General features: G+C 44.0%; 1 protein-coding gene across 3 annotated transcripts; it reads right to left on the bottom strand.

Annotated features, from left to right (window-relative positions):
• Positions 1-280: 280 nt before the first annotated feature.
• On the bottom strand, positions 281-27,226 carry LOC121580345 (CUE domain-containing protein 1-like). Of its 3 annotated transcripts, none has more exons than XM_041895394.1 (11): positions 26,963-27,226; positions 6,712-7,421; positions 5,051-5,187; positions 4,412-4,574; positions 4,044-4,215; positions 3,704-3,775; positions 3,366-3,455; positions 2,850-2,943; positions 1,915-1,976; positions 1,677-1,746; positions 281-1,579 (listed from the first exon to the last, which is right to left on the bottom strand). In XM_041895394.1, coding segments are annotated over exons 2-11 (1,185 nt in total). In that variant the 5' UTR covers positions 7,036-7,421; positions 26,963-27,226; the 3' UTR covers positions 281-1,578. The 3 variants fall into 3 exon arrangements, with proteins under 3 accessions (XP_041751328.1, XP_041751326.1, XP_041751327.1); XM_041895392.1 differs by having other exon boundaries at positions 4,044-4,290; XM_041895393.1 differs by lacking the exon at positions 3,704-3,775 and having other exon boundaries at positions 4,044-4,290.
• Positions 27,227-27,748: the final 522 nt, after the last annotated feature.

Below are 27,748 nucleotides of genomic sequence, written 5' to 3' on the forward strand. Positions count from 1 at the left end.
TCATCGCCCCGCGCCAGCAGCAGCGCAAAGGCGTAAAAGACAACAAAACATAGCATGGCGGACGACAGAGGAGAAGCCGACGAGCAAGAAATTATCAAGCCACCATTGCGGTCCTTACAAGAAACAGGAATCTAGGAAACTTCACCTGAACTGTCCAGTATCCAGGTATTTATTTCAGTCACACTGGTTGAATTTTTGGCTAAAAGGTTACTGAATCGATTTCAAGTCACTGAATCGTTTCGGATCGTATCGTTCTAAATGAACCAATATCGTCCTTGAATCGTATCGACAACCACGAATCGTGATACAAATCGAATCGTTGTTAAAACGAATCGTTACACCCCTAGTATCTAATACTGTACTATAAAGGTGTATGAGAAACAGTAAATACATTATTTTCTAACTTACTAAATAGGCACATGCATGCTAAAGGAGGAAACCCTAGCCACATGGCTATTATTACTGTTGCACTGAAGGTCCAGATTTGAATTCAAACCATTGCTCTCTGGATACACTGGAAACAGTCTTCACCTACATTAGTCATCTCTGGGAATATACCATTTGATCAATGGGGAGAATTAGCCTATCTGGACCTTGTTGTTGGACCTCAAGGCTGACAATTTGGTAGAGATTATAGTCTCAGATTGGGAGAATACAATTGCATTGGGGGAAGCATAAACTAGAACAATCGCTGTTGCACACACACAAACTCACATGGGGCAAGAAATGGACTGTTTGAATGGTCGGGAGCTAGACATGGTCAAATCCATTCATATGCAAGTAAAATGCGCTAGGGTGCTGAGTTGTATCAGAATTACAACTCCAGCTTTCACTGGGCCTTTACTGTATCACCCAACAATTATCAAGAATAATTCAATTATTATTATTTTTTTATATAGTATTTCTAATCATAACAACATTATTAATATTCACCATCAATAACAATACATTCTTACGTTTACGTCATTTAGCAGACACTCTTATCCAGAGCGACTTACAAATTCTTCATATTAAATGTAACTTAAATAATAATAAAAAAGAGCCCAACTAGCTAGTTTGATGATTTCTGAAACATGAAATCAAAAGAACAATATACTGCCTTCAAATTCTACTCAAAAGTGGGAAATACGAGGTTCCGACTGGGAAATAAGCACTTGAACGACCCTCCCAAGTCAGAGACAGAGAAGATACCCAATTCAAGAGTTGCGACGTTTCATCACTGACCTTTCATCTTTTCAACCATAAGATGATAAAGCAAATAAATGTTTGACGCTGTCAAACTTATCAGTGTGGATAATAGCTAGTTTGACCATATTGTCAAAGTTAAGCAAGCTAGCCAACATTATCATTAGCAATGTTAGCTAGCTCATCTTGCTAGATGAAATCTCATTGGTTGAAGAATTGCTCTGACTTCTAAAACAGGACTTACGACTTCATAACTGGGAAATTTCCCGGTCCTGACAAGCATCTGAAGGGAGCAATATTCCATGGGACTTGGGACAGGCTGGTTCAGGTCAAGAAGGGGGTAGTGTGAGACATATTGCTCTTCCATTGTCACAGACGAAACTATATGAGAAATCTGTCAAAGAAATAGTTAAGATAACGGTTAGTTGAGGAAATCCAAAACATTTTAAAAAATGGTATGTTTTTTGTGTGCAGCGTTACTGCTCTCTCACCATGACAACACTTCCTGTTGGGGCACCTCCTCTTCCTGAGGGCCTGGTCTCTTGAGCATACTGTCCTCCTCTGTACATACACATGAGTTAGGTTCATACAAATTAGCATGTAGACCACATTCACCTCCCTGTTTACAGTTGGACTAGGCCTAAATGAAACAATCGACCAATCATGCCTCATACCATTCAATTAGGTTTCTTGATTAGAATGATATTAAAACAACATGGATAAATGTACCACTCAGGTGTCCAGCTTCTTCGTCTTCCAAGAGGTTGGCAGTGGAGGCAGCATTACCCAGTCTGGTAGAGGATGTTAAGGAGAGTGGCAGGTGTTTATACATAATACTAAGCCTGCCAGTTCAGAGTCAATGCCATGAAAGGACCTAATTCAGTACAGCCCTAATGGTACGAAAATGTATGCACTCACTACTGTAAGTCGTTCTGGATAAGAGCGTCTGCTAAATGCCTAAAATGTAAATGTAATGAAGCCCAGCATATGACCCGCCAGCTGGATACTAAACAGGACTTTCCCTGGAACTCAAACCTACTGACAACAATAGAAACAAAGGCAGATATTACAGCCACTCATCAACATGCAGGGAAGTCTCTGAGGGATAGTTAATTACATCTGTACAATGCAAGCGCATCTGTTCAGTTCATTTGAAGCTCACTGTCACTTCTGGCAAGGACAAAAGACACATTGGGCAATGACTCCTGAGCATGGAGGCCTGCCAGGGAGAGGATCGTCTTGAAAACCCAACCCTAGGCAAGGGTCTGGTTTCAGTGGCCGACTCTTTTGGCAACTTCAATAAGGGAAAGAAATCTGGGGTGGGTCCTCTCAACAAATCACAAGGCAGACATGCCAGAACGTCACGATTCGAAACCAAAGTTTGCAGGCAAAACCTTTGCAGGGGTTTTCATGAAGTTTGTTGATGCAAACTAGCCACTTGCGAAATGCACTCATTAAAAATAACCTCTGTGATCTTTATCTTGCTAGCTACTATTTTGTATTTTATTCAAGCGGATAAAGTAGTGACGTAGTTCCTCTATGCCAAGTCCGTCATTGAAACCAGACCCTAGTCACTGTTGCCTAGGGTGGAGTTTCCGAGACTAGGGAAAGGAGGGGGGAGGTGATGGGTGGTGTAGGGGACCACTGGTGAAGTGGAAGGATACGAATGGTGTTTCAGGAGGGCTCGTCTTTTCGTTTTTCTTCTTCGGGTCTTTTCAGCGAAAGCTCTAGCGATTTCAAAAAGCTTATTCCGCGTAGCTGTGGAGGATTACAGGATCAAATAGAAAGTGTTTTTTAATTTAATATGATTGTTCTGATTTGAGAATGCATATGTCCATGAATACATAATTATATATTTAAAAAACATCTTATTAACATCTTTATTCACTGATTCAAGTGCAGCGATGGTAGGAAAGTTGGTTTTCCTATAGCTTTCTGGAGCACTGACTGTGAAAGGGTCATGTCCTGCAAATGTGTGTTGATTTATCTCAATGATCTAGCTGTATATTGACAGCATCCATCATTTACAGTTCCACACACTGCTAGAACCATTTCATGCTAACTGGACATGCCCAATGTGGAAAGTTCTAATAACATTTTGAATTTGGGAGTGATAAAGACACACACATTGAGAAAATGATTTGGTTATGCCCCAGAGAGCGGAGATTGAGTGTTCTTACATTTGCCCATGTGCTTGAGTTTGTCACGGAACAAGGCATCATCTGTAACATTGATGCAGGCCTCCCCAGAGCCTGAGGCATAATTATCTCCTAGAACACAAACAAGCAGTGTGAAATAGACCACACACAGAGACATGCAAGTTCAGAGAAAGAGACACAGAGACGCACACAACAACTGAGATGCACAACAAGTCACATTTCCTCTGTGTGCCTTCAAAATATGGTGTTTCACTGCAGGAGCCTACACAGGCCCCACATGAAGAAACCTGGACCTTTTCAGAGTGAGCTGGAACGAGAATGTAGATAAATGCTATGGAGTGCAGATTAATGATATCTACCTGGAGAGGACATCCCCATGAAAGCTGGTGAATGATGGGACTTGGATGTCTTTGACTCATACTGCAGCCAATCTAAAACAGAGAGAGCCGATGTCTCAGCATCAATGGAGTTATAAGCATGGAGGCACGTAGCAGGACCTGGCAAGCCTTCCTTCATGCACTACTAGAGAAGAGGTGGAGGAAATGAGGAGGAAAGCACTGCCATGACAGAGACCTTCTTTTACTGACTCTTCATAGCTTGATTGCTTGTGATGAAAGCATAGTGATATCATCACTAAGTACTGTATAACGTTTCTATGTGTTACTGAGTGTGTGCCTGGATGTGTGTGTGTGTGCACACCTCTCTCAAGGGCGATGAGGAACTCGCGGTTGCGTTGCAGCTCCTTCATAAACTCCTCGTTCTGCAGGAAGAGGGCTATGCGCTCATCCTCCAAGAACTGCTTCAACTTCCTCTCCTGGTCCGTCTCCATGCCAACCTGGCCCGCCCTGGCCGCCGCCCCAGGCTCAACCTGCTGCGTCACGGACAACAGGGAGGAAGAGCAGGATGGCTGGGTCAGACTAGTCTGGGTTAGGCTACTGTGAGAGCGCTGCAGGAAGGGAGGGACCAGAGAGAACACTGTTAGACGTGTCAAAGTCCTATGTGGTCTGCAAGTGATGGGAGTGTGGGTTAATGGTCCATTAGGGCGGCTGACCCATAAATCTACCTACTGGCAGACTGTCCAGCTGCTGAGGCAGGATCCGCAGGAAGTCATCAGGGAGGTTGCCTAGTAACGGTGGGTTCCAGTTCCTGTAACTTCCAACCTGCCTTTGACTGGCAGGAGGGGGTGGACCAGGAGGGGGCTGGCAGGGACGGGATTGACTGGCATCAAAGCTGGCAGAGAGATGGGAAAGGATATTGTTAGTCCCATAAACCTGTCTGTTTATCTTATTTCTTCTCACATGTTCCCTCCTTGGAACACATAAGATGGACTACATCTAACAAAAGTATCACTAGTATTAGGTCTACGGATCCACCAAAGTTAGGGCACAGTACAGAACATGGATTTCATAGCTGCTGCAGTAGCATTCATTAGACAGCATGTGGAGCATTGACTGCATTAAGAACCTCTTGGCATTCAAAGCACGCCATGAATCGCTGAGCAGCCATATCATGTATTAGATATTGAGAAAGCACCAAAGAAGAATATATGCATCTCATCACTCATGTAAATAATGGTTTAAGAGAAAATGCATTCATTAATTCACACTATCCTAGCCATCTATCATTCTCCTTTAAGTGATGAAATGAGTTAAGAGCCAGGCAGACAGCCATGAGCCCTCCCTCCTTCCCTCCCCTTCTTCTCTTGCCTGGGTGGTGGTGAGGCTGTAGGCAGGACCTCATCTGGGTACTTCCTGTCGTAGATGTGCATGTCATAGGAGGGCGGGGAGTAGACCGGCGGGGGCTCCTCGTCAGAGCTGTCCGGCTCCAACGTCCGCTCCAGGATCTACAGTTCAGGGGAACCATTGAGAATGTTCTAAAAGGTCTTGAAAATCCCATCAGATGGCACATTTGGACACTTCAAAGAGCAGAATAAATGAATAACGAATCTGTATTATAACTACTCATTGGCAATGCAGCACAGCCTTTCTGCCCTAAATTAGAGGCATTGTGAGCGCTTGGTATTGAGCTGTTTTATTCAACTCGACCAGCAGCACTCTTTGGTTTTTATACTGTATTTAATAAATGGTTGATATAAATTAACTTTACTTTGAAAATAACAGCCTAGCATGTTAGGTAGAATATGCTCCACTGAGTGTCCAAAACATTAGGAACACTTGCTCTTTCCATGACATAGACTGACCAGGTGAATCCAGGCGAAAGCTATGATCCCTTATTAAAGTCACTTGTTGAACCCAAGAAGGATTTTTAAACCTTGAGAAAATTGAGAAATGGATTGTGTATGTGTGCCAATCAGAGGGTGAATGGGGAAGCCAAAATATTGAAGTGCCTTTGAACGGGGTATGGTAGTAGGTGCCAGGCACACCGGGTTGTGTCAAGAACTGCAACGCTGCTGGGTTTTTCACGCTCAACAGTTTCCCATGTGTATCAAGATTGGTCCACCCCAAAGGACATCCAGCCAACTTAACACAACTATGGGAAGCAATGGAGTCAACATGGGCCAGCATCCCTGTGGAACACTTTCGACACCTTGTAGAGTCCACGCCCCGACGAATTGAGGCTGTTCTGAGGGCAAAATGGGGGGTGCAACTCAATATTAGGAAGGTGTTCTTAATGTTTTGTAAACTCAGTGTAATTATTAAGTACAGCTCTTAATCTTCTCCTCTTTCTCTCTCAGGTTTTTCAAAATTATTTGGGGGAAATAAACAAAACAGTTAATATCCTGTGTGGAGCATGGTGGAATACAGCCAGAGTGCACAAAGGCTAATAAAAACACAAAATATGTCTGGAACTGAGAGACCTGCAGTAATTTAATCAAATACAAAGCGAACAGCTTGCCAGTCCAATATTGCACTTGATACAATCTTGTTACTACTCAGCAAGAGTTTATGTATCAGCACAAAGGGAGTTCATGACTGTCCAAAGGAATGGCTAGTCTTGGCTGTCCACAGCAGTCACCCCATTGTACGAGAGACCATAAAGTGTGTACCTCTTGCTATTGTCAAGCTTTTGAAGATAGCTTATCAAAGCTTTCTGTCCACAATAGCAGTGCATAATCACATGCCCTCCAGAGAAATGCATGTCACCTACTACAGAAGCATATTAAGAGCAACATCAAATAATTTTCCCTCCCCAAGAACAACCATCTGGTTTGAAGAGAGGCAAAGAGGCAAAATACAATGAAATAAGGCGTATGAATGAATAATTACTATTGGGTGAAAAAGTAGTTAACAACCTTGACAAACATTTCATGATATGGTCTCAGACTATCTTAGGTTGTGTTCATTTAAATGTATCTGGGCTACCCACTAGTTCTCGTACCAGTGCCCCTGCCCCCATGCAGACGTACCTCAGGAGGGATACTGTCCTCTGAGTCGGAGCTGTCGTCAGAGCCGTGTCCGTCCAGGCTCATTTGGAGCAGCTGGTTGATAGTGGAGTCCACGGCTCCGTGGTTGGCCCGCAGCACACACTCTATCACCTCCTGCTCCATGCTGGGGAACATGGTCCTGAAGTCCTCCATAGCCTGGTTGAACTCCAGACACCGCACCGTTCGCCCACCCCCACCGGGATTACTGTTGTTGAGTTCAGCTGGGACTGGGCTGTCGCTGTGCGCCGACACATCACCATGGTTACCACTGCTGCTGCTGTGGCGGCGGAACAGGCTGGTCATCATCCAGAGAGCCTCCAGCCTCCGCACGGCGCCCCTCCTCCGCGCCGGCAACACCACCCGAGAAATGGTGGCTCCTGGTCCCTGGACGGTGGGCGCCCACCGCCTGCCTCCCCTCCCCAGGCCTGGCTCAACCCTGGCCTGCTGCTTCAACTGTGCCTGTCCACCTCAGGGCCCTCAGCCCCGCTATCCTCTCATCATCACAACACCACAGACAGCCATTCTCTCTTCTTCTTCCTCTGTTTTTGACCCAGATGCATCCAATGCTGTGAGGATGTGGTGCCTTGTCTCCCCAGGCAGGCAGTGTGTGGAAGACACAGTGCTATGTTCTCTCTGAGCAGAGGTGGACTAGAAGTGCCCTAAGACTTACAGCCCACGCATCCCTTCAGCACCTGCAGTGTTGGGAACAGAAACAGGATGTCAGGAACAGCAGCCATGTTGTGGAGAAGCAGACAGACATCATGACTGAGCATCACAATGAGCAGCGGTGCAAATTGACAAGTTCCTCTCGAGCAATAGCCGAAGTGTGTGAGGTTATATAAAAGAAGGCTACACATTTCTTGATGACACACACAGAGAGAGAAAGCGGCGTTACAATGGCAAAGGTGCATAAAGATAGCAGCCCCCCATGTTCTTCCCACAAACGCCTCATTTGCTAAGTTCGCCGTATTGGTTCAAAACTTTTGTAAAACATCACAGTACAGTTGAAAAATATATGGCAAATAGAAATCCTATATGGATGGTGTTAAGAGATAGATGGGTGGTGTTGAATGGAGTTGAAGGATGGGACTAATAACAACTAACAACAACTAATAACAAGATAACTAATAATGTAAGCATACTGTGTCCATAATAAGTATATAGGTTGTAGGTTGGGAGCTTTTGTGAAAGAGCACAGTTAGAAAGATATGGCATATAAAAGCAAACCGGATGGACATCATGAAAATGATCGGAGAGGTTGAGAGTAGAAGAAGTTCAGGATAAAAAAACAAACAAAATATAATTATTGTCAAATTGACTGTGTCCATAAAATGTATATAGTAAGTATAAGCTGGAAATAGAGGCCTAAGCATTGTTGTTCACTAGTTTACTCCAATTAGGGAAAGGGTGGTGGGGTTGGAAAGTAATGAAGGGGAATATATTTTTAAAAAAGGATATGTATGTGTATGTATGTACAGTGGGGAGAGTATTTGATACACTGCCGATTTTGCAGGTTTTCCTACTTACAAAGCATGTAGAGGTCTGTAATTTTTATCATAGGTACACTTCAACTGTGAGAGACGGAATCTAAAACAAAAATCCAGAAAATCACATTGTATGATTTTTAAGTAATTAATTTGCATTTTATTGCATGACATAAGTATTTGATACATCAGAAAATGAGAACTTAATATTTGGTACAGGAACCTTTGTTTGCAATTACAGAGATCATACGTTTCCTGTAGGTCTTGACCAGGTTTGCACACACTGCAGCAGGGATTTTGGCCCACTCCTCCATGCAGACCTTCTCCAGATCCTTCAGGTTTCGGGGCTGTCGCTGGGCAATACAGACTTTCAGCTCCCTCCAAAGATTTTCTATTGGGTTCAGGTCTGGAGACTGGCTAGGCCACTCCAGGACCTTGAGATGCTTCTTACTGAGCCACTCCTTGGTTGCCCTGGCTGTGTGTTTTGGGTCGTTGTCATGCGGGGAAGACCCAGCCTTGACCCATCTTCAATGCTCTTACTGAGGGAAGGAGGTTGTTGGCCAAGATCTCGCGATACATGGCCCCATCCATCCTCCCCCTCAATACGGTGCAGTCGTCCTGTCCCCTTTGCAGAAAAGCATCCCCAAAGAATGATGTTTCCACCTCCATGCTTCACGGTTGGGATGGTGTTCTTGGGGTTGTACTCATCCTTCTTCATCCTCCAAACACGGCGAGTGGAGTTTAGACCAAAAAGCTCTATTTTTGTCTCATCAGACCACATGACCTTCTCCCATTCCTCCTCTGGATCATCCAGATGGTCATTGGAAAACTTCAGACGGGCCTGGACATGCGCTGGCTTGAGCAGGGGGACCTTGCGTGCGCTGCAGGATTTTAATCCATGACGGCGTAGTGTGTTACTAATGGTTTTCTTTGAGACTGTGGTCCCAGCTCTCTTCAGGTCATTGACCAGGTCCTGTCGTGTAGTTCTGGGCTGATCCCTCACCTTCCTCATGATCATTGATGCCCCACGAGGTGAGATCTTGCATGGAGCCCCAGACCGAGGGTGATTGACCATCATCTTGAACTTCTTCCATTTTCTAATAATTGCGCTAACAGTTGTTGCCCTTCTCACCAAGCTGCTTGCCTATTGTCCTGTAGCCCATCCCAGCCTTGTGCAGGTCTACAATTTTATGCCTGATGTCCTTACACAGCTCTCTTGTCTTGGCCATTGTGGAGAGGTTGGAGTCTGTTTGATTGAGTGTGTGGACAGGTGTCTTTTATACAGGTAACAAATTCAAACAGGTGCAGTTAATACAGGTAATGAGTGGAGAACAGGAGGGCTTCTTAAAGAAAAACTAACAGGTCTGTGAGAGCCGGAATTCTTACTGGTTGGTAGGTGATCAAATACTTATGTCATGCAATAAAATGCAAATTAATTACTTAAAAATCATACAATGTGATTTTCTGGATTTTTGTTTTAGATTTCGTCTCTCACAGTTGAAGTGTACCTATGATGAAAATTACAGACCTCTACATGCTTTGTAAGTAGGAAAACCTGCAAAATCGGCAGTGTATCAAATACTTGTTCTCCCCACTGTATGTACAGTGGGGGAAAAAAGTAGGTATGGTGTTCTTTGGATGCAAGTAGGTATGGTGTTCTTTGGATGCAACTCAGCATTCTTTGTCCTCCAAACACGACGAGTTGAGTTTTTACCAAAAAGTTCTATTTTGGTTTCATCTGACCACATGACATTCTCCCAATCCTCTTCTGGATCATCCAAATGCACTCTAGCAAACCTCAGACAGGCCTGGACATGTACTGGCTTAAGCAGGGGGACACGTCTGGCACTGCAGGATTTGAGTCCCTGACGACGTAGTGTGTTACTGATGGTAGGCTTTGTTACTTTGGTCCCAGCTCTCTGCAGGTCATTCACTAGGTCCCCCTGTGTGGTTCTGGGATTTTTGCTCACCGTTCTTGTGATCATTTTGACCCCACGGGGTGAGATCTTGCGTGGAGCCCCAGATCGAGGGAGATTATCAGTGGTCTTGTATGTCTTCCATTTCCTAATAATTGCTCCCACAGTTGATTTCTTCAAACCAAGCTGCTTACCTATTGCAGATTCAGTCTTCCCAGCCTGGTGCAGGTCTACAATTTTGTTTCTGGTGTCCTTTGACAGCTCTTTGGTCTTGGCCATAGTGGAGTTTGGAGTGTGACTGTTTGAGGTTGTGGACAGGTGTCTTTTATACTGATAACAAGTTCAAACAGGTGCCATTAATACAGGTAACGAGTGGAGGACAGAGGAGCCTCTTAAAGAAGAAGTTACAGGTCTGTGAGAGCCAGAAATCTTGCTTGTTTGTAGGTGACCAAATACTTATTTTCCACCATCATTTGCAAATAAATTCATTAAAAATCCTACAATGTGATTTTCTGGATTTTTTTTCTTAATGTGTCTGTCATAGTTGATGTGTACATATGATGAAAATTACAGGCCTCTCTCATCTTTTTACGTGGGAGAACTTGCACAATTGGGGGCTGACTAAATACTTTTTTCCCCCACTGTATGTATGTATATGTGTATGTGTGTGTATGTGTGTATATATGTGTATGTATAATATATATATATATATATATATATATATATAAAACATGGGGGATTGGAAGTGATGCAGACAATTACATTGATGGAAGTTCCAATCTATCTGCAATATTAAGTTGATCTACCCCCTAAAAAATAAAAAAAATTAAAGTTTGCCGTATTGTACAGTGCACTCAGTTACTCTTTTTTTGCGTCGGCATTAGCACAGTATACATGATCCCAATTCTAGCTCCAATTTGAAAAAACGAATGAGTAGATTGTGCTGATTTATTGGCACATGGAACCATGTTGCGTGTGTAGTTTAAAAACTCTGAGGATAGTGCTCAAACAACGTCATCATATTTTAATTTCTCTATCTTTTTTCTCCATTCAGCTGTGGGTCCCTCTCAGGCAGAGTCGCTGTCTGATAGCATTACTTTCCCGACCTCGACACCCTGCTCACTGCATCAGCCCCACCACCCTAGGCGTCCGCATTCCCACGGCAATGCTTGTGTCCCCAGGCACCATAATAGAGTCAGCCAGTGCCAGGGGAGGGCAGAGCACCGTGACCCAGAGGGCAGCCACATGCACGGCCTAAGTAGGTTACAGAGACACAGTGACGCCCAGGCCGGGCGGTGTGACTATGAAGCCAGCCTAGCCCAGCTGCGCCTCATCACAGTCAGTCAGTAGGCATTAGACAGTGTCAGATTAGGGCCAATAAGCGTTCGCAGAGGCACTGGATCAAGTATTGTTTAAATGCTAGTAGGGCCTGAGACTCGGAACAGGTGGTGTAACTGAACCTGGTACCCTGCTGCTGTATTAGAGCACAAGGAGAGCAGGCAGATTGTCCCATATCTCTGCTCTAGATCATACTGCACTGCCAGGGGAGGTCGTTTGAAAACATAATGGAGCACTCAGAATGAAATAGGGCAGTGTGACGTGAACCTGTGAATCACAGTACTGCACCAAGGACACACTGCTCTGCTCTGCACTGTCCTATGGATTGGCTGCGAACAGTTCTAAGAGTTTCTGCTCAAAAAAGTTTTCTAGACGTCATGGCACACCATTACCATATGATCTGATACAGAGAAGTGCCACAGTTCAGCAGAGGCCAGACAGTGACCATACAAAAAGAGTCAGAACATACATTAATACTTTCGCTTTAGCATAATTGATGTTAGGCTAAACTGAATGAAAGACAGGATTGACTTACAGCAACAGATTCACAAGCAGAATAACTAGTCAAGCTCTTCTTCCAGATACCTCTCTGGGATAAAATAGGCCTAATCCAACATCCTACAGGCAGACATCAATTGAAGCCAGTGAGCTGTCTGGGGGGAGAGAGCCCACAGTGTCAAATCAATCATCTCAGAGCTGGCTGAATTATATTCCCCACACACTGATCCCTCACGTTTCACTATTCAACACTAATCTGAACCTAGCGCCCAGCTATATTTAGCACCACAATCCACGACAGCTCTTTGTCCTCATGTAGGCTGTTGTAGCTGCTTACCGATATGGGAGCCAGGGGAGGACTGCTTTGCTCTTGTGAATTACACGCAGCATAGGGCTTTCTTACGTCACCCATTACTAATGCCTGCTGGTTTAGGCCCTGAGCTGATTACATACAGTGGGGAGAACAAGTAGTTGATACACTGCCGATTTTGCAGGTTTTCCTACTTACAAAGCATGTAGAGGTCTGTAATTGTTTATCATAGCTACACTTCAACTGTGAGAGACGGAATCTAAAACAAAAATCCAGAAAATCACATTGTATGATTTTTAAGTAATTAATTTGCATTTTATTGCATGACATAAGTATATGATCACCTACCAACCAGTAAGAATTCCGGCTCTCACAGACCTGTTAGTTTTTGTTTAAGAAGCCCTCCTGTTCTCCACTCATTACCTGTATTAACTGCACCTGTTTGAACTCGTTACCTGTATAAAAGACACCTGTCCACACACTCAATCAAACAGACTCCAACCTCTCCACAATGGCCAAGACCAGAGAGCTGTGTAAGGACATCAGGGATAAAATTGTAGACCTGCACAAGGCTGGGATGGGCTACAGGACAATAGGCAAGCAGCTTGGTGAGAAGGCAACAACTGTTGGCGCAATTATTATAAAATGGAAGAAGTTCAAGATGACGGTCAATCACCCTCGGTCTGGGGGCTCCATGCAAGATCTCACCTCGTGGGGCATCAATGATCATGAGGAAGGTGAGGGAACAGCCCAGAACTACACGGCAGGACCTGGTCAATGACCTGAAGAGAGCTGGGACCACAGTCTCAAAGAAAACCATTAGTAACACACTACGCCGTCATGGATTAAAATCCTGCAGCGCACGCAAGGTCCCCCTGCTCAAGCCAGCGCATGTCCAGGCCCATCTGAAGTTTGCCAATGACCATCTGGATGATCCAGAGGAGGAATGGGAGAAGGTCATGTGGTCTGATGAGACAAAAATAGAGCTTTTGGTCTAAACTCCACTCGTCGTGTTTGGAGGAAGAAGAAGGATGAGTACAACCCCCAAGAACACCATCCCAACCGTGAAGCATGGAGGTGGAAACATCATTCTTTGGGGATGCTTTTCTGCAAAGGGGACAGGACGACTGCACCGTATTGAGGGGAGGATGGATGGGGCCATGTATCGCGAGATCTTGGCCAACAACCTCCTTCCCTCAGTAAGAGCATTGAAGATGGGTCGTGGCTGGGTCTTCCAGCATGACAACGACCCGAAACACACAGCCAGGGCAACTAAGGAGTGGCTCCGTAAGAAGCATCTCAAGGTCCTGGAGTGGCCTAGCCAGTCTCCAGACCTGAACCCAATAGAAAATCTTTGGAGGGAGCTGGAAGTCCGTATTGCCCAGCGACAGCCCCAAAACCTAAAGGATCTGGAGAAGGTCTGTATGGAGGAGTGGGCCAAAATCCCTGCTGCAGTGTGTGTAAACCTGGTCAAGACCTACGGGAAACTGATGATCTCTGTAATTGCAAACAAAGGTTTCTGTACCAAATATTAAGTTCTGCTTTTCTGATGTATCAAATACTTATGTCATGCAATAAAATGCAAATTAATTACTTAAAAATCATTCAATGTGATTTTCTGGATTTTTGTTTTAGATTCCGTCTCTCACAGTTGAAGTGTACCTATGATAAAAATTACAGACCTCTACATGATTTGTAAGTAGGAAAACCTGCAAAATCGGCAGTGTATCAAATACTTGTTCTCCCCACTGTATAGGGCCTACCGGTAGTAGACAAAGGACTGTTTGATTAAGCTCTGTGATGAAAGACAGACACAATGGACAACATGTGGTGATACAGTGGCTTGCGAAGGTATTCACCCCCCTTGGCATTTTTCCTATTTTGTTGCCTTACAACCTGGAATTAAAATGGATTTTTGGGGGGTTTGTATCATTTGATTTACACAACATGCCTACCACTTTGAAGATGCAAAATATCTTTGGGGGAGCGTGCATAACTATTCACCCCAACCAAAGTCAATACTTTGTAGAGCCACCTTTTGCAGCATCTCTTGGGTTATGTCTCTATAAGCTTGGCACATCTAGCCACTGGGATTTTTGTCCATTCTTCAAGGCAAAACTACTCCAGCTCCTTCAAGTTGGATAGGTTCCGCTGGTGTACAGCAATCTTTAAGTCATACCACAGATTCTCAATTGGATTGAGGTCTGGGCTTTGACTATGCCATTCCAAGACATTTAAATGTTTCCCCTTAAACCACTCAAGTGTTGCTTTAGCAGTATGCTTAGGGTCATTGTCCTGCTGGAAGGTGAACCTCCGTCCCAGTCTCAAATCTCTGGAAGACTGAAACAGGTTTCCCTCAAGGGATGGTGTTCTCGGGGTGATGAGAGGTGTTGGGTTTGCGCCAGACATAGTGTTTTCCTTGATGGCCAAAAAGCTAAATTTTAGTCTCATCTGACCAGAGTACCTTCTTCCATTTGTTTGGGGAGTCTCCCACATGCCTTTTGGCAAACACCAAATGAGTTTGCTTATTTTTTTCTTTAAGCAATGGCTTTTTTCTGGCCACTCTTCCGTAAAGCCCAGCTCTGTGGAGTGTACGGCTTAAAGTGATCCTATGGACAGATACTCCAATCTCCGCTGTGGAGCTTTGCAGCTCCTTCTTTGGTCTCTTTGTTGCCTCTGATTAATGCCCTCCTTGCCAGGTCCGTGAGTTTTGGTGGGTGGCCCTCTCTTGGCAGGTTTGTTGTGGTACCATATACTTTCCATTTTTTAATAATGGATTAAATGGTGCTCCGTGGGATGTTCAACATCTTACATTTTAGTCATTTAGCAGACGCTCTTATCCAGAGCAACTTACAGTTAGTGAGTGCATACATTTTCATACTGGCCCCCCGTGGGAATCGAACCCACAACCCTGGCGTTGCAAACGCCATGCTCTACCAACTGAGCTACACGGGACTACACAAAGTTTCAGATATTTTTTTATAACCCAACCCTGATCTGTACTTCTCCACAACTTTGTCCCTGACCTGTTTGGAGAGCTCCTTGGTCTTCATGGTGCCGCTTGCTTGGTGGTGCCCCTTGCTTAGTGGTGTTGCAGACTCTTGGGCCTTTCAGAACAGGTGTATATATACTGAGATCATGTGACACTTAGATCGCACACAGGTGGACTTTATCTAACTTATTATGTGACTTCTGAAGGTAATTGTTTGCACCAGATCTTATTTTATACATATGCACCCACCACTTTTCCTTCATTTATTTTTTGCATTTTTCCAAACAAGTTATTTTTTAAATTTCACTTCACCAATTTGGACTATTTTGTCCATTTGTCCATTACATGAAATCCAAATAAAAATCCATTTAAATTACAGGTTGTAATAAAATAGGAAAAACGCCAAGGGGGATGAATACTTTTGTAAGGCACTGTAGATAGGCCTATACACAAATATTATGATCTTTGGCTAGATAGGCCTAGCCTAGATGTTTTGGATTTAGCCAATCAATATGAAAAGAGGGGATCTCTGACAGGAACCTCAAAATCCTCCTCCTGAGATAAGGTATCATTGTAGGCAGCGATGTAATCATATGAGAAAATGACAGTGTAGGCTACATGGTATACATTGTTGGCAGTATGGCCTCCTCTCCTGCAGTGAATAGCTCATTAGGACTATGACACTCCCCCTACCATTCTAATCATTAAACAATCCACAATTCTTTTCTCACCTTCCAATATTGCATGGATTGGACAATTGAATATGGCAAGGATGAATCAAACCACTGTATTTTTGATTCACCAATATACACTGAGTGTACAAAACATTAGGAACACCTGCTCTTTCTATGACATAGACTGACCAGGTGAATGCTATGATCCCTTATAAAAATCCACTTCAATCCGTGTAGATGAAGGGGATGAGACAGGTTAAAGAAGGATTCTTAAGCCTTGAGACAATTGAGACATGGATTGTGTATGCGTGCCATTCAGAGGGTGAATGGGCAAGACAAAATATTTAAGTGTCTTTGAACGGGGTATGGTAGTAGATGCCAGGCGCACCGGTTTGAATGTGTCAAGAACTGCAACGCTGCTGGGTTTTTTATGCTCAACAGTTTCCAGTATACCTCCAGCCAACTTGACACAACTGTGGCAAGCATTGGAGTCAACATGGTCCAGCATCCCTGTGGAACGCTTTCGACACCTTATAGTCCATGCCCCGATGAATTGAGGGTGTTCTGAGGGCAAAAGGGTGTGCAACTCAATATTAGGAAGGTGTTCCTAATGTTTTGTACACAGTGTACAGTGAGCTCCAAAAGTATAGGGACAGAGACAATTTTGTTGTTGTTTTGGCTCCGTGCTCTAGCATTTTGGATTTGAAAAAATACAATAGTGGAGGCTGTCAGCTTTGAGTGTATTTTCATCCATGTCGGGTGAACCGTTTAGAAATTACAGCACTTTATGTACATAGTCCCCCCATTTTAGGGGACCAAAAGTATTGGGACAAATTCCCTTATACTGTATGTGTATAAAAGTAGTCAAAAGTTTAGTATTTGGTCCCATATTCCTAGCAAGAAATGATTACATCAAGCTTGTGACTCTACAAATGCATTTGCTGTTTGTTTTGGTTGTGTTTCAGATAATTTTGTGCCCAATCGAAATTAATGGTAAATAATATATTGTGTCATTTTGGAGTCACATTTATTGTAAATAAGAATAGAATACGTTTGTTTCTAAACAATTCTACAATAATGTGGATGCTATCATGATTACGGATAGTCCTGAATGAATCCTGAATAATGTGGGTGAGAAAGTTACAGACACAGATATATCATACCCCCAGCAAAAATGCTAACCTCCCTTGTTATTGTAATGGTGAGAGGTTAGCATGTCTTGGGGGTATGATATTGGTATGATATTTGTGCGTCTAACTTTCTCACTCATTATTGATGATTCATTCAGGACTATCCGTAATCATGGTAGCATCCAAATGAATGGAGAAGTGTTGAGAAACATATTCTATTCTTATTTACTGTACAATAAAAGTGACAAAATACATTATTGGGCACAAAATAATCTGAAACACAACCAAAACAAACAGCATGTGTATTAAAGTAGTCAAAAGTTTAGTATTTGGTCCCATATTCCTAGCACGCAATGATTACATCAAGTTTGTGACGCAACAAACTTGTTGGATGCATTTAAGTGAATTTGAAGTGGCGTGGCGAGAAGCTGTCTCCGCACCACGTGCTCTCACCACTGGTGTCCCCCAGGGCTCAGTTCTAGGCCCTCTCCTATTCTCGCTATACACCAAGTCACTTGGCTCTGTCATATCCTCACATGGCCTCTCCTATCATTGCTACGCTGATGACACACAACTAATCTTCTCCTTTCCCCCTTCTGATAACCAGGTGGCGAATCGCATCTCTGCATGTCTGGCAGACATATCAGTATGGATGACGGATCACCACCTCAAGCTGAACCTTGGCAAGACGGAGCTGCTCTTCCTCCCGGGGAAGGACTGCCTGTTCCATGATCTCGCCTATCACGGTTGACAACTCCGGTTGTGTCCTCCTCCCAGAGTGCGAAGAGCCTTGGCGTGACCCTGGACAACACCCTGTCGTTCTCCGCTAACATCAAGGCGGTGACCCGATCCTGTAGGTTCATGCTCTACAACATTCGGAGAGTACGACCCTGCCTTACACAGGAAGCGGCACAGGTCCTAATCCAGGCACTTGTCATCTCCCCGTCTGGATTACTGCAACTCGCTGTTGGCTGGGCTCCCTGCCTGTGCCATTAAACCCCTACAACTCATCCAGAATGCCGCAGCCCGTCTGGTGTTCAACCTTCCCAAGTTCTCTCACGTCACCCCCGCTCCTCCCGCACACTCCACTGGCTTCCAGTTGAAGCTCGCATCTGCTACAAGACCATGGTGCTTGCCTACGGAGCTGTGAGGGGAACGGCACCTCCGTACCTTCAGGCTCTGATCAGTCCCTACACCCAAACGAGGGCACTGCGTTCATCCACCTCTGGCCTGCTGGCTCCCTACCTCTGCGGAAGCATAGTTCCCCCCTCAGCCCAGTCAAAACTGTTCGCTGCTCTGGCACCCCAATGGTGGAACAAGCTCCCTCACGACGCCAGGACAGCGGAGTCACTCACCACCTTCCCGGAGACATTTGAAACCCCACCTCTTTAAGGAATACCTGGGATAGGATAAAGTAATCCTTCTACCCCCCCTTACCCCAACCCCCTAAAAAAATAATAAAAATAAAATAAAATAAAAAAAATACATTGTAAAGTGGTTATCCCACTGGCTATAAGGTGAATGCACCTATTTGTAAGTCGCTCTGGATAAGAGCGTCTGCTAAATGACGTAAATGTAAATGTAAAATTTGTCCCAATACTTTTGGTCCCCTAAAATGGACTATATACAAAAAGTGCTGCAATTTCTAAACGGTTCACCCGATATGGATGAAAATACCCTGCACTTTAACCTCATAGTCATTGTATCATTTCAAATACTTAGTGCTGGAGTACAGAGCCCCCCCCAAAAAAATAATGTCACTGTCCCAATACTTTTGGAGCTCATTGTATTTAGTGCGTAAAGGCTTTCCAAACCAGTTTCTTTTTTTATTCATGAATATTTTTCCTTACCCTAAATAATATACAAGCTCCGTATTTTTTTTAATCTACCAATTGGTGCTGAAAGTTTGATGAATATTAGGGCTGTGACGATACCAGTATCCCAATATTTCTTCCATGGCAAAAATGGAAACAGTCTTTGGTCCTCTAAAAACCTGGTGTATGTAGAATATTGTGTGCTATAGGTTGGAAAATAAATAAATGTGACTCTGGATGACAACATCATCCAGAGTCAAGCCCCTCACCACCAGAAGTTTGCATTCTCTACATCTTAATGTATGCAGTCTACTGCCAACAATAGATGAGATTTGCTTGCTCGCCAGAAAGAGTAATGCAGGGGTTTTATGTTTCACAGAGACTTGGCTAGATCCTTCCGTCAAAAGATTCAGAAATAGAAAACTTCCTAATTACCCGAAAGGACAGAAATCGGAGAGGAGGGGATGTGTGCATCTATGTCAGAGCGGACATTAGTTTTAACATGAGAACTGATTTAAACCATGATCGCATGGAATCAGTTTGGCTAGATATACCATTACCTAAGAGCAAACACATTTTGGTAGGGCCTCTGTATAGACCTCCAGACCAGAGTGACTTTTATGAGATCCTTGAAATGTACAGTACCAGTCAAAAGTTTGGACACACCTACTCATTCAAGGGTTTTTCTTTATTTTTACTGTTTTCCACATTGTAGAATAATAGTGAAGACATCAAAACTAACACATGTGGAATCATGTAGTAACCAAAAAAGTGTTAAACAAATCCAAATATATTTCAGATTTTAGATTATTCAAATAGCCACCCTTTGCCTTGATGACAGCTTTGCACACTCTTGGCATTCTCTCAACCAACTTCATGAGGAATGCTTTTCCAACAGTCCTGAAGGAGTTCCCACATATGCTGAGCACTTGTTGGCTGCTTTTCCTTCACTCTGCGGTCCAACTCATCCCAAACCATCTCAATTGGGTTGAGTTTGGGTGATTGTGGAGGCCAGGTCATCTGATGCAGCACTCCATCACTCTCTTTGGTCAAATAGCCCTTGCACAGCCTCAAGGTGTGTTTTGGGTCATTGTCCTGTTGAAAAACAAATGATAGTCCCACTAAACACAAACCAGATGGGATGGCGTATCGCTGCAGAATGCTGTGGTAGCCATGCTGGTTAAGTATGCCTTGAATTCTAAATAAATCACAGACAGTGTCACCAGCAAAGCACCCCCACACCATCACACCTCCTCCTCCATGCTTCACGGTGGGAACCACACATGCGGAGATCATCCGTTCACCTACTCTGCGTCTCACAAAGACATGGCGGTTGGAACCAAAAACTCAAATTTGGACTCATCAGACCAAAGGACAGATTTCCACCGGTCTAATGTCCATTGCTCGCGTTTCTTGGCCCAAGCAAGTCTCTTCTTCTTATTGGTGTCCTTTAGTAGAGGTTTCTTTGCAGAAATTCGACCATGAAGGACTGATTCATGCTGTCTCCTCTGAACAGTTGATGTTGAGATGTGTCTGATACTTGAACTCTGTGAAACATTTATTTGGGCTGCAATCTGAGGTGCAGTTAACTCTAATGAACTTATCCTCTGCAGCAGAGGTAACTCTGGGGCTTCCTTTCCTGTGGCGGTCCTCATGAGCGGCAGTTTCATCATAGCGCTTGAGGGTTTTTGCGACTGCACTTGAAGAAACGTTCAAAGTTCTTGAAATTTTCCGGATTGACTGACCTTCATGTCTTAAAGTAATGATGGACCGTCGTTTCTCTTTGCTTATTTGAGCTGTTCTTTCCATAATATGGACTTGGTCTTTTACCAAATAGGGCTATCTTCTGTATACCACCCCTTCCTTGTCACAACACAACTGATTGGCTCAAATTCCAGGTGACTACCTCATGAAGCTGGTTGAGAGAATGCCAAGAGTGTGCAAAGCTGTCATCAAGGCAATTTTAAAAAATTTATATTTTACCTTTATTTAACTAGGCAAGTCAGTTAAGAACAAATTCTTATTTACAATGATGGCCTACACCGGCCAAACCCGGACGACGCTGGGCCAATTGTGCGCCGCCCTATGGGACTCCCAATCATGGCCGGTTGTGATACAGCCTGGAATCGAACCAGGGGGTCTGTAGTGACGCCTCAAGCACTGAGATGCAGTGCCTTAGACCGCTGCGCCACTCTGGAGCAAAGGGTGGCTACTTTGAAGAATCTCAAATATAACATATATTTTGATTTGTTTAACACTTTTTTGGTTACTACATGATTCCATATGTGTTATTTCATAGTTTTGATGTCTTCACTATTATTCTACAATGTAGAAAATAGTAAAATAATAAAGAAAAACCTTGGAATTAGTAGGTGTGTCCAACCTTTTGACTGGTACTCTATGTACTGCATACTGTGGCTTTCTAAACTCTGGAGTGATTCTCCTGGGTGATGTAAATACTGAGCTGCCCCCTGTATAAGGCCTTGTCTAACTTTTGCAAAACTTTGACTCAATGAGCCCACAAGAATCTGTGACACCAGTCAGACTGCTATTGATCTCATTATGGTATCAGATAATCACAGGATATCCCAAAGTGGTGTAATTGCATATGGAATTAGTGACCATTTCTTAATACACTGCACTAGGAAAGTGAGAAGAAACCTGGTAAATTGTCACAATACCATCTGGACCAGATCCCTCAAAGACTATGACAAAATAACAATTTAATAAACTGCTAGGACATGTAGACTGGTCTGATGTCAAAGAAAGTGAGGATGTTGATAGACCATGGAAACTCTTCCAAGGTAGATTTCTTATTACTGTGGTCAAGCTGGCACCCCTAAAAAGGACAGAACCCTGGATCAGTAGGGAAATCCTTCATTCTATCACCTTGAGAAACAATGCTCTAAAAGACTGAGGTCAAAATTGCCAGATTCCTTCAATCAATACAAACACCTAAGGAATATAGTGCAAAGGCTAGTTGACGAAGTGAAACAGTCCTTCTATAAGAGTGAAATCCAGGACGATAAAAACAACCCCAGTGAGCTCTGGAAGACTCAAGGATCTAGGCACTAGCAACAAGCCAAAAACAGTCAAACAGTATTGGACTGAACATCAATGGCACTGTAACCTTTGACAGAGCACAGGTGGCTGATAATGATTATTTTCATTTTTTACCCCACTTTTCTCCCAATTTCAATTATGATCTTGTCTCATCGCTGCAACTCCCCAACGGGCTCGGGAGAGGCAAGGGTCGAGTCATGCGTCCTCCGAAACATGACCCGCCAAACCACGCTCCTTAACACCCGCCCGCTTAACCCGGAAGCCAGCCGCACCAATGTGCCGTTCAACTGACGACCGAAGTCAGCCTGCAGGCGACCGGCCTGCCACAATGAGTCGCTAGAGCGCGATGAGCCAAGTAAAGCCCCCCCGGCCAAACCCTCCCCTAACCTGGACGACGCTGGGCCAATTGTGCGCCGCCCTATGGGACTCCCGGTCACGGCCGGTTGTGACACAGCCTGGGATCGAACACGGGTCTGTAGTGACGCCTCAAGCAATGCGATGCTGGGCCTTAGACCGCTGCGCCACTCGGGAGGCCCAGGTGGCTGATAATTTTAATGAATTTTTCACCACCATTGACATCAACCATGTTGGCCAACTCCCAGAATGCTCTGGCACCCTTGAAAACCATCCTTTTCAAACCTATTTTTCAGCTAAGGGCAACTCCGAAGGACAGTTAGCATTTTCCCAGGTTTCAATCTCAGATGTTACAAAGACTTACAGTGAGGGAAAAAATATTTGATCCCCTGCTGATTTTGTACGTTTGCCCACTGACAAAGAAATTATCAGTCTATAATTTTAATGGTAGGTGTATTTGCACAGTGAGAGACAGAATAACAACAACAAAAATCCAGAAAAACGCATGTCAAAAATGTTATAAATTGATTTGCATTTTAATGAGGGAAATAAGTATTTGACCACCTCTCAATCAGAAAGATTTCTGGCTCCCAGGTGTCTTTTATACAGGTTAAGAGCTGAGATTAGGAGCACAGTCTTAAAGGGAGTACTCCTAATCTCAGCTTGTTACCTGTATAAAAGACACCTGTCCACAGAAGCAATCAATCAATCAGATTCCAAACTCTCCACCATGACCAAGACCAAAGAGCTCTCCAAGGATGTCAGGGACAAGATTGTAGACCTACACAAGGCTGGAATGGGCTACAAGACCATTGCCAAGCAGCTTGATGAAGGTGACAACAGTTGTTGTGATTATTCGCAAATGGAAGAAACATAAAAGAACTGTCAATCTCCCTTGGCCTGGGGCTCCATGCAAGATCTCACCTCGTGGAGATGCAATGATCATGAGAACGGTGAGGAATCAGTTCAGAACTACACAGGAGGATCTTGTCAATGATCTCAAGGCAGCTGGGACCATAGTCACCAAGAAAACAATTGGTAACACACTACGCCGTGAAGGACTGAAATCCTGCAGCGCCCGCAAGGTCCCCCTGCTCAAGAAAGCACATATACAGGGCCGTCTGAAGTTTGCCAATGAACATCTGAATGATTCAGAGGAGAACTGGGTGAAAGTGTTGTGGTCAGATGAGACCAAAATGGAGCTCTTTGGCATCAACTCAACTCGCCGTGTTTGGAGGAGGAGGAATGCTGCCTATGACCCCAAGAACACCATCCCCACCGTCAAACATGGAGGTGGAAACATTATGCTTTGGGGGTGTTTTTCTGCTAAGGGGACAGGACAACTTCACCGCATCAAAGGGATTACCTTTATTTAACTAGGCAAGTCAGTTAAGAACAAATTCATATTTACAATGATGGCCTACACCGGCGAGTGGTCATTTTATTAATTGTTCAGCGGTCTTATGGCTTGGGGGTCGAAGCTGTTAAGGAGCCTTTTGGACCGAGACTTGGCGCTCCGGTACAGCTTGCCGTGCGGTAGCAGAGAGAACAGTCTATGACTTGGTTGACTGGAGTCTTTCACAATTTTTGGGGCCTTCCTCTGACACCGCCTAGTATATAGGTCTTGGATGGCAGGAAGCTTGAACCCAGTGATGTACTGGGCTGTACGCACTACCCTCTGTAGCGCCTTATGGTCGGATGCCGATATGGTAATGATTGACCTACAAAAAGCATTTGATACTGTGAACTATGATATTTTGTTCCACAAACTGTAAGCAATTGGTTTTGGCACCAACTTCTTATTATGGGTGAATTCATACCCAACTGATAAGGTCCAAAATGTGTATGTGTGAGTGACACTGTCTGACGCTAATGAGATAAACTGTGGTGTCCCCGAAGGGGAGCATTTTGGGGCCTTTGCTTTTTTGCTCTACATAAATGACATGGACTTTGCCTGTTCATGCCCTCTGTTCCTGTATGCGGATGATTCTGCCCTCTTGGTTTCACATAAGAATAAGGAGACTGTTGAAAAGACCCTAAGCACTGCCACTATGACTATGCTTGTATCTCAAGGTTCAGTGGCATAAAACTTCAAACGGCCCAAAACAAACTAATGACAATTATACTCGAGCTCAGCCCTCGGACGCACATTGGTCCTAATAATTTCAGGGAAGTGAACTGGCTTACAGTTGATCTCTGGGTGGTGCAGATTAAACAGTTGGTTTTTAAAGTTATACATGACCTTGCCCCCAGTTACCTGTCTGGTTATTTTAATTTCATTAGAGACTCTCATAGCCATCACACCAGAACCAGTTTTGCCAATATCAGACCGTTGCACTATAGAAGCATGGCTAGAAAAAGCTCTTTCCATAACACTGGTGCAGAGGAATGAAATGGTATACCAAACCATATAAAATCCATCCCTACGCGAGGAAGTTAAGATAAACCTTAAGAAATGGTTTATGGGCAAAATTCTTTAAAACTGCACAGGCTTAAAGGAAGTATAATTGTTTCAATGAATGTTACTTTGTAATCTATTTAATTACTTTTACAGTTTCTTCCCTATTGATGAGATGTATTTTGTTTTCATGTTAATATAATAATATTGTGTATGTTTTGTTTTAATGTATTTTCATGAGGAGCACAATGGAATACGTTTTTGAATTTTTTTGTGTCATCCTCAATGACTTTAATGGCATTGTACTTCTGATAACCAGGTGGCGAATCGCATCTCTGCATGTCTGGCAGACATATCAGTATGGATGACGGATCACCACCTCAAGCTGAACCTTGGCAAGACGGAGCTGCTCTTCCTCCCGGGGAAGGACTGCCCGTTCCATGATCTCGCCATCACGGTTGACAACTCTGTTGTGTCCTCCTCCCAGAGTGCGAAGAGCCTTGGCGTGACCCTGGACAACACCCTGTCGTTCTCCGCTAACATCAAGGCGGTGACCCGATCCTGTAGGTTCATGCTCTACAACATTCGGAGAGTACGACCCTGCCTTACACAGGAAGCGGCACAGGTCCTAATCCAGGCACTTGTCATCTCCCGTCTGGATTACTGCAACTCGCTGTTGGCTGGGCTCCCTGCCTGTGCCATTAAACCCCCTACAACTCATCCAGAATGCCGCAGCCCGTCTGGTGTTCAACCTTCCCAAGTTCTCTCACGTCACCCCGCTCCTCCGCACACTCCACTGGCTTCCAGTTGAAGCTCGCATCTGTTACAAGACCATGGTGCTTGCCTGGAGCTGTGAGGGGAACGGCACCTCCGTACCTTCAGGCTCTGATCAGTCCCTACACCCAAACGAGGGCATTGCGTTCATCCACCTCTGGCCTGCTGGCTCCCCTTCCTCTGCGGAAGCATAGTTCCCCCTCAGCCCAGTCAAAACTGTTCGCTGCTCTGGCACCCCAATGGTGGAACAAGCTCCCTCACGACGCCAGGACAGCGGAGTCACTCACCACCTTCCGGAGACATTTGAAACCCCACCTCTTTAAGGAATACCTGGGATAGGATAAAGTAATCCTTCTACCCCCAAAAAAAAAAAAAAAAAAAAAATTGTAAAGTGGTTATGCCACTGGCTATAAGGATAAGAGCGTCTGCTAAATGACGTAAATGTAATGTAAATGTATCCACGTGTGGTTGTATTGTGTTAAAACTGTCAAATAAATCAAACAAAAAAACTTTGGTTTCCAACATTTGGTCTGTTTCCCTAAATAAGTTAAATCCCCTTCGTGTTTTGTTTCCTTGCCACGATACTAACCAGTATCGTGATACTGGTATCGTCCCGGCCCTAACGAATATGCGTGTATTTACATGGCTTTCTTTCATTGATCCCTAATAGTTTCTATGTGAGAATTGCCAGAATAATCTTAAATACAAAAAATATTTTGCGGGCTACGCTGGCCTGGTATGGCCCTGTGACCTTGTGCACTAACAGGCACATCCAGAGCAGTACTGCAAATATATAGCTCTGGAAAAATTATAAAAGCCTACTACATCATAAGATTTATACAGTGCTTTTCTGAAACACAATGTGTTACAATAATGAAATAATACAATAGGGGGGAAATAAATGACAAAAATCAGCTAACATGATAAATAGGTGATTATAGCATGCAGATGCACCTGCCATTGAAATAGAATTGACCCCAGCCATGTACACCTGAGCCAGGAGCGGCAGCATAAGATCAAATACCCTGTGATTTCTCCTGCCCGTGGTACACCCATGGTATGTGGCTAGTGAAGCACGGTTAGTGCTATCTTGGTTCCTTGGGATGTCCATACCCTGACCTTAACCCTCTTACATTTCAACTTCAATGGGGCGACGTCAGAGTTGGACGTCCCAAGAATTCCTGATAGCAAGTAGTACACCAGTGAAGCACGCGACTTCTCATCCCCCCTCTTTATGACAGGCTAGCTTGTTGGTTATCTGCTAGCTAGCTGACGAGTTGACAGATAGTAAGCAGCAACATGCAAACCTGTAAAAACAAAAACTACTATCTATAAGATACCTAACATTGAATAGCGTATTAGTATATAAAACAAAACGCGACACATTTGAATTTGTGTATATTTGCGCAATTGAAATGTATCTAGATAGCGTTTGTAAGCTACGGTACTGCTTTGCTAGCATGATGTGTGAAACGTAAACCCCCTTACCAGGTGAAGAGCGGACGAACATCTGAAGCTAGAAAAAGACGTTAGCTACCCCGTTCCTATTATCAACATTTAAAAAAACAAAAGTGGTTTTGTTTTCTCTGGGCGCAAGTTGCAGTTGCGACCGAATGCTGTGCTGTCATTCATTGAATGATGGTCCTGACGGTGACTGGTGTCGTCTCCCTCTTACCACTTCTCTAAGACCGTCAAGCCATCACACGCAAATTCAGTTCGGCGCTGATAGCCTTGCTTGACCATGGATTTGGGCTTCAGACAGATGGAGCAAGAGAGGAGCCTAGTGGAGAAATATGTAAATCGCACATTGGGGCCAAAGGGCAACAAAGATACTTTTATCAGTGGGCGCGCGGGGTCTTCTTTGTTATTCGATTTTTGTAAATAAGGATGTTTGGATAGGGGAAAACAGCAATTATGCATCCTACGTCCCATTTGATTTTATGTATTTAAAAAAAATCATTAGCATAGCAAAATTGTAATAGCCTAATTTTGGCTGTTATATGTTATTAACTGGTGTTATATGTTAATTCATAATAGATTCACTGCAAAATAGTTGTCTTCATTCATGAAAACCAGATGGTTAACATGAGGCAACTCATATGTGGACAGTTGCCCTCTATGGGACATGAATCCTCTTTTGGAGAGGACACAGACAAAATGCTCGAAACAAAAAACACCCGCTTCTTACTTCAAGAGATTGTTTTTCCTTTGGGGTACTCACAATTCAATTTAAACTGAGCCTCTAAGAATGGTCACACTTGAATGAAATTGGTT

This window comes from Coregonus clupeaformis, chromosome 13, assembly GCF_020615455.1.
Source record: "Coregonus clupeaformis isolate EN_2021a chromosome 13, ASM2061545v1, whole genome shotgun sequence".
Classification (NCBI taxonomy): domain Eukaryota; kingdom Metazoa; phylum Chordata; class Actinopteri; order Salmoniformes; family Salmonidae; genus Coregonus; species Coregonus clupeaformis.